This window comes from Ictalurus furcatus, chromosome 18, assembly GCF_023375685.1.
Source record: "Ictalurus furcatus strain D&B chromosome 18, Billie_1.0, whole genome shotgun sequence".
NCBI lineage: Eukaryota > Metazoa > Chordata > Actinopteri > Siluriformes > Ictaluridae > Ictalurus > Ictalurus furcatus.
Window position 1 is genome coordinate 25,212,960 of NC_071272.1, and position 11,658 is coordinate 25,224,617.

General features: G+C 37.4%; 1 protein-coding gene across 1 annotated transcript; it reads right to left on the reverse strand.

Moving 5' to 3' along the window:
• Positions 1-2,442: 2,442 nt before the first annotated feature.
• On the reverse strand, positions 2,443-6,790 carry msx2b (muscle segment homeobox 2b). The gene is made up of 2 exons (XM_053649592.1): positions 6,196-6,790; positions 2,443-5,037 (listed from the first exon to the last, which is right to left on the reverse strand). Exons 1-2 carry the CDS (start codon positions 6,443-6,445, stop codon positions 4,622-4,624), a joined length of 666 nt encoding a protein of 221 aa, XP_053505567.1. The 5' UTR covers positions 6,446-6,790; the 3' UTR covers positions 2,443-4,621.
• Between the last annotated feature and the right edge of the window lie 4,868 nt (positions 6,791-11,658).

The window sequence follows — 11,658 nt, forward strand, 5'->3', positions numbered from 1 at the left end:
CTAAGAATCCTCTTAGTGCGGAAACTACACCACTACCAGAATACCCATGGTTCCACATTGCTCTTGATTTTGTCATAGATGTATGGACATATTTGTATGGAAATATTACAATACTTACAGTAGTAATTTATTGACAGATTTATTGAGATTCTATTGAGAATCTGATACAGATTTATTGAGGTAGTTAGATTCATTCCCCTTCCAACACTGCCTCCTGCCTTCTGAATAGCTAAACAACTTTTCCATTTGGTCAGGGGAAGCACCACTACTACAACATTTTATGCTTTTAATGATATTTCATAAAATTTGAGGTATTTGAGCTGATATTTAAACCCCCGCCTTGTGCCCGAGTTCCCTGGGATAGGCTCCAGGCTCACCCGCAACCCTGTGAAGGATAAGAGGTATGGAAAATGGATGGAAGCTATTTAAACTAGATCTTATGTGCCGCAACAAATGCTGCAACTAGAACATACATCAAGCAAATATTCTTTATATTAATTTTATTAAACAGTAAAGAACCCACAACGTCTCAATGTTTTCTTTATTATACAATACTAGGGTTAACTCAGTTACATTCCACTTCTATGGAAAATTATAGAACATATTAAATTACATGACTCAAAATATTTGAAGAGACAGTATTTTTTAAATGCATTAAAACCCATGACCAACAATAATGGTAAATAGTCTGCATTTATATAGCACTTTTTTAACCTTACCGGTTCTACAAAGCACTTTACACTGTTTCTTATTCACCCATTCACACTCACACACCAATGGCTGCAGAACTGCCATGCAAGGCGCTAGCTTGCTATTGGGAGCAACTTGAGGTTCAGTGTCTTGCCCAAGGACACTTCGGCATGTGGAGGCATGTGGGCCAGGAATTGAACCGCCAACCCTACGATTAGTGAACAACCCACTCTACTGCCTGAGCCAGGCAAATGTAAACACATTGAAAACCATTGCTAGCTGCTGCTTAAACTGATGCTCTGTGCATACTGGTTTTTCATCATCTTTTTGTATGAGAGAAGATGTACATCTTTCATTTGTCTATAAAAACATACAGACTAACTATGTATTTAGCTTTTAGCGCTATATGGAGCCAGGGTCTGATTATAATACAGTAAAAACATGGCACAAAACACCTTTAAATGAACATCATAGTAGTTTGTTTTGACCACACACACACACTTCATTTTACTCCTCAGGCAGCTAATAACAGCAAAAAGAAAATAGTTCATGAAGTTAGATAGCAACCACTGCCATATAAAGTGGAGCTACAAATAGCCTACTTTAGCAAAAAAAAAATAAATAAAAAAATACCAGTTTAAATCACTATTTCATCCCACTGAAATTGAAATATTCCATAAGTTTATCTGCATAGAAGTTTATAATAAATCTAAAAGCATGTCATAGTTAATAAATTACTTAGTAGACATGGCTGAACTTATTAAGAGTTATGAGTAATTTCACTTGTGCCCTCTAACTACTGAATCCAGCATCAAAACCACTTTGCCCGAGTTCCCTTTAAAGGTGCCTGATTTAATGGTTTCATTTGCCTAGTATATTTCTAAACCAATTATCGTTTTAGTGGACACAAATATTAGCTAATTAACCTCATGACACAATATGTTCAATCACACGCTGCAGACAACAGTCAGACTTTCCCATATATGTGGTGGGGAACCTGCTGTGGAAAAGATTTGTGCAGTATTCTATGCCAAAATGTTTCACTTGTTCTGAGCAGTTTGCTGGATGTTGTATAACAACAGATGCACGAATATCTCAACATTTGGGTGCATGTAGTGAGGAGTTAACACAGAAATAATGTTCAGTATTCAGATCTTAAACTTAACTGTAGACTTAAGCACTATTCAGACTTAAGCACTACTGTACAGGATTTGTACACTGAGGGAGGAATTTGCCTAGAACAGAGGTGTGTCTCATTGATGTACCTGCAATACATCATACTGAAATTAGTTTTGGTTGTTAAAACACTGAAAAAAGTAAGGACAAAAGATTTTGGGTTTATATATCAAAAAGGTGTTTGAGCCACTTTATATGTATCTAAGTGAGAGGAACTATTGCAGCAAGAGCTAGAATTATAAGTGCAAATAAGTGAAAAACCAGATGGAACAGAACCAGGAGTAAAGCATCAGGATCATGTTCAAGACCAGGTCAGGAAGGTGAGAGGAGCATCTTTCTCCAACATCACACCATATAACAGTAGACCTCAGCTAGTGTTGACTACATTTTTCTCACTTGCTGATTGCTTCTGTACATTCTCCTTCGCAATAAACACAGGTTTTTGGCTTTGTTGACCTTTTGTGGAAAAGCATGGCTGGTACAATATACAGTGAATATAAGAAGTTTACACATGCCTGTTAAAACTGCATGGTTTTGTAATGTAATAAATAAAACCAAGCTCAATCATGTTGTTAATGTGATACAGCAACCAACAAAATTCAAGTGAAAAACAAACAGAAATATTTTAGGAAAAAAAATTTACAATATCCTGATTGCATAAGTGTGCACACACTTTTATAATCACATTCAAACTCATGTTCAAAAATGATCATACACTGGTCATCATCGAACACGTTTACATGCACATCAATATTCCGATATTCTTCAGAATTTGGCAATATAGTTTTTACTCACCACCATTGCCTCTGGCTTGTTCTTTAGGGATGAATTTATAAATTTAAATTTTATGTGTGGAATTTATATATTTCTGCAAAACTGCTTTGTAACAATGTTCACTCTTAAAAGTGCTATACTAATAAAATTTAACTGAACTGAACATCATGGAGGTATTTGGTGTCTGTTTAGAAGCTGCTTCAGAGTTAATGATGTACTATAAGTAGTCCTGCACACAAATCCCTCATACTGTGTTCTTTAAAAATGAGGGACTTATCATTGGTAAATGTCACGCTTACATAGCGCTTTACACTGTGTCTCATTCATCCACTCACACACACAGAGCAATGGTAGCAGAGCTGCCATGCAAGGCACTAACTTCCCAGCAGGAGCAACTTGGGGTTCAGTGTGTTGCCCAAGGACACTTCGGCATGTGGAGCCATGTGGGTCAGGACTCGAACTGCCAACCCTATGATTAGTGGACAACCCACTCTACCAACTGAGCCACAGAGGCCCAGCATTAAACTTAATTATATTTTACACATTGCCATAAGGAGGCTTATGTGTAGTACAAGCAGTGAGGACTTTCAGGATTGCAGAGAAAAAAACATTTATGCAATTTATACAAATATGATTCAGCAAATTGTATTTAAACAGTGTTTAGCAAAATTGCCTAGATACTGGTATATGGATGTTTTTATATTAATGCATAAATTTAAATGATATCTTTAAATACACCTAAATTGTTGTATTAATTTGACCTATACCAAAACAACAGCAACTACAACAACAACAAATAAGTTATAAATCACAGTGGTAGATTAATGGATGTTATTCTTCATGAGACCAGCAGAGGGGGCCAAAATATTCAACTTAATCAAGCGCATTTTCAGACGTAATTAAGAACAGACCGTTGTAACTACAAAAAAGTTGCTTGCATAAAACGGTGTTGCTTTTAAAAAAAACAACAAAAAAACAAACAACTATTTTAAAAAAAAACACACAGCCTGATGTCATCTATAGCTAAAAACACTCAAATGGAAGTGTGCTATAGGCAACAAACTGTTTTTGGCATGGAGCTTTATTATCTTGGAAATGCAACTAATATGTTCAAATTGACAGCCCTAGAGAAAAACACCTCTACATATTGTTTGTCCTTTGCAGGATGAAGTGCTGAGTGGAAAAGCTTTATGCTACTGTGCAGCACATCACCTTGAAAATATATGGTCATGGCCAAGATTCAAAAAGCCTGCATGATATGTGCAAGTTGTTTTCCATTTATGAGAAAAAGGAAATACATTTTACTATATAGTAATAATCCATAGGTAATAATTTTATTCTATTTTGGGGAAAAAATAACTTATCTGTTTTATCTGTAGAATGTGACCATTTTCAAAGTACTCAAAGGGGGAAAAAAACAGTATATGCAAAACTGAGTAGAAAAATAGTATGGCCACAAAGGAATGTAACGTAAAGTAATGTAACAATGAATAACTATACATTTTATACAGTGAGTGGTGAAAGCTAATACCAATCCTTGGAAAACTAAACTGATGTTTAATTAATTTACCACACAAAGGATCTAAGTACTGAGTCTTCAGCTTTGACAATTAAACTGCATTTTGTTTTTAGGTTGAGGTATGAAGCAAATGGAAATAAAACCAATTATTTAAACAGCAGAAATCAATCAACAGTAGCACTAAATCAATATTTGATGTAGAAAGAATTATTTGAATTACAATACATTAAGATGAATAAAAAGCACATACTGTACACACATATGCACATACACATATAAATACAAAGCAATGAATGCATCCACCCATACAGTAATGATATCATATCCATCAGTTATGGATTAAAGGCAAAGGTCTCCTCTTTCCAGGTCAGGCACTTTTGAGATCTCTGATTGATCAAGTGTTTGCATTCACAGACTGGTTTTAGTTTATTTATTTTTTTTGGCTGTTTCCATTACATCCCTTCATGCCAGGTGATACAAGCCATATCCAAGCGGTGTTCCATATACTCCGAGTGGCGAAACAGGCACCAGGGGCCTCTGGTAAGGAAACGAGTTGCTGAAGAGTGGCTGCCCAACAGGCAGTGCCACATCAAAAAAGGATGGACCTGGTGTCAGTGGAGATTTAGTAGCCAGTTTAAGTTTCTCGAGTTCAGCCTCATGAAGTCGCTTGGCCTTGGCACGGCGGTTCTGGAACCAGATCTTCACCTGAGTCTCTGTAAGTGTGAGTGAGCTGGAAAACTCAGCACGCTCAGCAATGGACAGGTATTGTTTTTGGTGGAATTTGCGCTCAAGTGCCAGTAGCTGAGCTGTGGTAAAGGGTGTGCGTGGTTTGCGGTTGGACTTGTGCTTGCGCAGTGTACACTGTGGACTCACCTGCCCTGTGGAACGAGGTTAAAAAACAGACTGTTATTGTACTTTTTACTGGGTTATTTGACAAATCACTGATCAGTTTTTAGAACAGTATGGAGTTTCCCATTTCTGTGCTAGGATTTTAGCAATGTGATGAACAGAAACAGTGATTTTAGATTTTAAATATTTATTGTATATAGTAATAACTGCACTATACTGATGTTCAAAAAAGGATTAAACCAGTTGGGATCATGCTGGAACAGTTCTCTAAATGTATACATGCAACTGTGACTTATTTATCTGCATACACATATGCATCACTTCCCTGTGTCCATCTGAAAAATAAAATAAATAAATAAAAAACAGCAGGATTCTGCCTCTCTTGTTGGAGATATTTTTTTAAAAGTGCCATACAGGTACAGTTATTATTATTATTCTCATGTTCCCTTGCATGCTCAAAAACTGAAATCTTTATAGTTATGTAGACATTACATACAGCATTGTTTTGTAATTTCCATGAAAAACTTCCTCATGCTAGGTCAGGGACTGAGAATACCATCAAGCTAAAACCAAGTTGGGAGTTAGCTCTACACTAACTGTTATCTTAGTTTGTGCTTGTAATTAGTTACATTGATGTTGGTTTACAGCATTTTTGAGTGGTTTCTGACCCACACAATGTTACAATCGTGCTGCTTTGCTGGAACACAGGACTTTTTGGGTTCAGTCAAATTGTACAGTCCATACATTGACTCGCTGTCTGTAAACATACTGGTGAACTGGCACATGAGCAAAATTAAGTAAACATGTACATAATATTATGAAGGGACTAATAAAGTCTACCACTGCAATCACAAAAAAAATAAAATAAAATGTTCTCTTTGTGTTGCCCTACCTTGGACCTACGGAGGACAAAAGTCAGACCAGCAAGATCTCTCTCTCCCTCCCTTCCTCTCCCTCTCTCTCTCTCTCTCTCTCTCTATATATATATATATAAATAAATGACCACTGTGATGTTCTAACATCGATATTTTTATGATACAGTTTAGTTTAATGTAGGCTAGACTCAGTATTGTTAAATATACTGACATTCTACACATTTAAATAAGACGGTTTCCTCCTAGCGTTTACTGTCTATCACATTCATTAATTTAAAAGAAATGTCGGCTAATAGATACGGGGAAACTTACGTGTGTGTGAATACGCAGAGTTAGTTACCCAGGCAGCCTCTAAATCCTCAGGCTCCGGAGACTCCGACTTGACGAATGAAGTTTGGACACAGTGCTGTCGGACATTTTCCGTGTTTTGATGCGATGAAACCTGACTTTGTACGAACGGATACTCGGAACTTTTCCGCCGCTCCTTGATGCTTTTGTCGCAGGCTATAAGCGACTCCACGCTGAAGGAAAGAGTCGGAGCCTGAGCTTTGCGTTGCTCCATCACCGCCCTCTGTCCGTGCCGTTTCGCTTATCTCTTTCTCTCAAACTCGGAGTGATGGACACTGCAGCTTTAACGAGTCTTCCGCGATTACGCTTTCAGTCAATTGACTCGCGTGCCTCACAGGTAGCCTTTGACCCCCAACGGAACAAGCCTGAAATTCTGGACCAATAGGAACCTCGTCTGATCTGCAGCCAAAACTTAACGCTCTGCTTGCTCGCTTGTGATTGGCTGGTCGAGAGTTTGCAATTAGACCGCTGACCTTACCGAAGTAACTGATGATTTGATTGTATACTGCTCCATACATGAATTACAGATACGCAGTAAACAACTTTACAGAAAATGCAGGTTAGATACATTTTGTTCATACATTGCCACCTAACACTGATCGTTTTAAAATACAGATTTTTTTCTCTATAGGCTACAATACACATAATTTACAACAGCTTGTAATGTAGGCCACCTAGAATTGTGCAGAAGTTCTAAGTACAGCTTCTCTAACAAGGTTTAAACAAGGTATGTTTCTCTTTCTCTTTCTCTCTCTCTCTCTCTCTCTCTCTCTCTCTCTCCTGTCCTGTCCTGGTGTACAGTTAGAGATGTGCAACAGGACTACAGAAAGTATCTGGTCTAGGCAGATGTCCATGATACAGCACTCATGGTATGTCTTAAACAATGTCCACCATGAACTCCATTTTACACATAAAGCAGTGCTCTCATATGGAGAAGATTCTAAAAAAAGAAGTAACATCAAATGCAAAATTATTGCTTTTCATTTGTGACATATTGACAATGTGTCTTACTGAAACGTAGAGCTTCTTAAATTAATATGTTTTTTTTTTTTGTTTAATAAAATAGCCTGGGCACATGGTGGCTTAGTGGTTAGCACGTTCGCCTCACACCTCCAGGGTCCGGGGTTTCGAGTACCGACGGGGCCATGTGTGTGCCGAGTTTGCATGTTCTCCCCGTGCTGCGGGGGTTTCCTCCGGGTACTCCGGTTTCGTGTCCGTAGTGTATGAATGGGTGTGTGAATGTGTATGTGATAGTGCCCTGCGATGGACTGTTAGACAGGTGGAGCCACCCCTAGTGTGGCAGATTGCCTGCATATGGGCAGTGGTGGCTTGGTGGTTAAGGCTCTGAGTTACTGATCAGAAGGGCAGGGGTTCAAGCCCCAGTGCTGCCAAGCTACCACTGTTGGGCCCTTGAGCAAGGCCCTTAACCCTCTCTGCTCCAGGGGCGCTGTATCATGGCTGACCCTGTGCTCTGACCCCAACTTCCTGACATGCTGGGGTATGCAAAGAAAAGAATTTCATTGTACATATGTATATGTGAGCAATAAAGACTTGTTATCATTATATCACAAATGAAAATCAATACTGTTGCATTTCACATTTTTCTCCAGAGTGAATGCTTTATGCTCTTGCATGGAATCATCTATATACTCTTGCACTGGGTATTTATTTATAACTCATTTAGTGGTTTAATACATATAACAGGCAAAAATCTCTACTGACAAATGAATACAAGTGTCTTAGTTTACATTTTAACTGACATCAGAGTGTGTGTTACAGCAGCAACAAGGAAAATACTGAGCTGGCCTTCAGTAAAGCTTTTTGCTGTGCATTTAATATTTCTATTAATTATGTCTAAATTATGTCTGTGAAACCCAAACACATCAGCTCCCACCAACAGGAGGAAGTTTAGGTCTGTCTACCTAATGTTTGGAAATCTTTACTGATGATGACAGCTCATGATGATAGCTAACTTGCCAACATATTATAAGGTTGTAAGGTTTATTATAATACAGATATACCTGTATTTGATCTAATCTCACTCTGAATGTAATTTTTCTTCTTTTTTTTCTATACTTGGTGTATATAATCCCACATATATGTTGTTATGTAGCTGTCTAATGCTAGCTCTGTATGGAATATTGGAAAAAAAAATATTAATACACAAAAATAATGCAGCAAAAATAAGTATTGCCAGAATTGACTGTATTGTGTGTTAGGGTTACATTTTCAGTTGATTAAAAACATTTAACATTATAAAAGTGCAATTATTGAAACTTGAATGAAACCTTAACATTAATTCAATGAATTCTATTCAGATTCTTAGGAGCATATAACAAAACAAAAGCTGTTCATTAGAATGGAACGCAATTAAATAAGCCTAGCTTTTTGTGGTGTGACTTTGCGTGTGTCTTTGTGTGTCTGAAGAACATTTCTTTTTCATTCTGATGTTAGCTAGTTCCATTGAGTTCTCTGTAGCCCTCAATGTGTTTTTGAATCCTGCAGAATTCTCCACTACCAGATATGATACTTGACCGAACGCCACAGTGATTTCTATAGCCTTGATAGAATGAGTGAGGAAAGGCTATCTGAATGCAGCAGAGAATTTGCTCTGTGTGAGAGTGTGTGTGTGCATTAGGGCTGTTCATAATCTATTAGTTGGCCGATTATTTTTTTGATTAATGGCGGGGGGATTAATAGTGGGCAAACTTTCTATACCTTTTTTTTGTTTATTTAAAATAAAATTCACAAACCGAGTGTTACGAATATAAACTTCAGACTAAAACTTTACACAACTGTTTGTCCAGTTATATAAGACTGAAAAGAACCCAATACACCCACACACACACACACCAGAATATATATGAATAATTTAGGACTGTAGTTTAATTCAGTGCTTTTTGTGCATCCATAGAAAATAATGCATAAATACTTATATATAATATAAACTAAAATAAATGTGTGTGTATATATATATATATATATATATATATATAGATAGATAGATAGATAGATAGATAGACAGATAGTGCCCGATGCTCCCTGGGATAGGCTCCAGGTTTCCCCGTGACTCTGAAAAGGATAAAGTGGTATAGAAGATGGATGGATGGATATGTATATATATATATATATATATATATATATATATATATATATATATATATATATATATATACATATATATAAAAGTAAATAAAAAAAAACAATGCATTACTTTTTATGGATGCACAAAAAGCACTGAATTAAACTACAGTCCTAAATTAATAATAAAAACTCACTTTCACTCCACCTTGTGGTTTCTGTTCCTCACTGCCTTTAGACATATTATTTTATTTGTGTTTACTTTTGATCATAATGTTTTAATTAGACATTACAGATCTTACTCGCGCTCCCACTGTGTATCACCGCGTCTACACCACGCGTGATCAGCAACGCGGCCTCGTTACTAACAGATCACTTCCATTATAATAAATGACAGAAGTTACACTGCAAGCGCGCAAATACAGCATATAATGACAATAAACTTAAAATTAATTAAATTAAACCTCTTAAGCAGCTTGTACTAGTTTCCCCTGCCCCTTAGACACAGTGGAGCATTTTGGAAATAAACATAATTTTATGCTCGTGCATCAGTTTGATCTCCGCTGTGTTTAATATAAAATGCTTCCCTGCCTTAGAGGACTTTCTTCCTCAGTCACGTGATGATTTCTCCTCCGTCTGATGGTGACTGAGATCATGTTGGGAATAAAAGGTAACGCTGTCATGAACAGTAAACTGAAGAAAGTCATTGTCGGTGACTCTGGGTGGCTGCTAATGCTAGCGTGCGTATGACGTCATGCGCCGTCGATTAGGAAGTGGCTTATACTTCCGGTTAGAAAAAAAAACACTAGTGTTCCATCATATTAGCTGTATGTTTGCAGTAGTGCTGGTGTATTGTACACATATTTGATGTGGCACACTGTAATGGTTTCACTCACTGGCCATCAACGTTGTAACTTACCAGGAAGCTGAACTGCTTCCCTTACACATGACCTTACAGACTTGGGGGAATTTCCTGATTCGAGATAAAGAGGAAATTATTCAAAGGAGGGAGTGTGGGTTTGATTAAGTTTAAATGTTTATTATACCTCACATAATATAAGCAGTATTTTCTGACAAATAACCTACTTTATTATGCAGTTGAATGTATTGTTTGATGTGTAGATGTATCAAATCGAGAGCCTTGTGTTGAATGAAATTATATGCTGTATCATTACACCCCTAATTAATACTGTTGTCGTACTTTTAGATGACCAGTCACAACTTTGCTTCACATGGAACCGCTGTCTAATGATCTTATGTTATTCAGTACACGTATAATATCAGTTTGAATAATAATGAACATTACAGTTCAGTGGTAGGAATGGGGGCATAAGGAACTTGGTCAGTTCACATAAACGGACCAGTGTTGTAGTCAGAGGTGCTGAAACATAGCACTACAATCCAGGCTCTCGAATGGATATGTTTGCATATCATAAAAATAACATTGGAAACAATAACTGTTGCTAACTTACATTTTTAGACTCATGACCCCATTTTTACTACTCTGACAGAAAAATTTAAAAAAGGCCTGCCACTTTGAAATATGCATTTCTCTTTAATAAAAATTTACACAGGCAATCAGTTGCCTGTTGAACAGATCCATTTGTTTTTGCAAGAGTGTGTTTTGTGCATGTGTATGTGAGCCAAAGCTGCAGGGCGAGATTCTATGAGACTGCCGTTCCCAAGAGGCCTTGGCATTTATTAAGCAGGGTGATTTCACAGACAATCTGAGGTTTGTGAAGGCGCCAGTGAGCGGGGAGATGAAAGGAGCCTCTCCTCAGGGGAGAAACTGTGGCAGTTTGACGGCTCGGCATGCACACACACATACGCAGTACACATACACACAGACCCATCACGCCCTTTAGCCTCAAGCACCTTGTCAAACTCAATCTGGGTCATTCTGTAGGTTCACAGAGAAAGCCTGCTTAATTGTAGTGACAGATATCAGGTTTACACACATTTACAGTTGAAGGACATGGGAGTTGATAGAACATGTATGACAAATCCTATGTTAGAGAAAATAACAGGTGAGACAGAGTAAAAGATAGAATTCTGAAATGGTTTAAGATTTCAATTCAGACTAGTAGATGATAGCCCCTTGAGGATGAGTCTCTAAGAAATTGACCGAGACATCCTCCTTCCTGCCGAATCTCTTTGGCCTTGATAAAAGAAAGGAAATGTTTTGGCCTCTGATAAGGAGGAAACTGTAAAAGAAAGATGCTTGTCTTTTTTTCACAGTATGTTTGGACACACCTTAATTGCAGTAATTATGAGTTTTATGAGTTTTGAATTGGTGGAATGCTGGACTGTGCAAGAACTCTTCCATCATACTCTGTTTACACATCC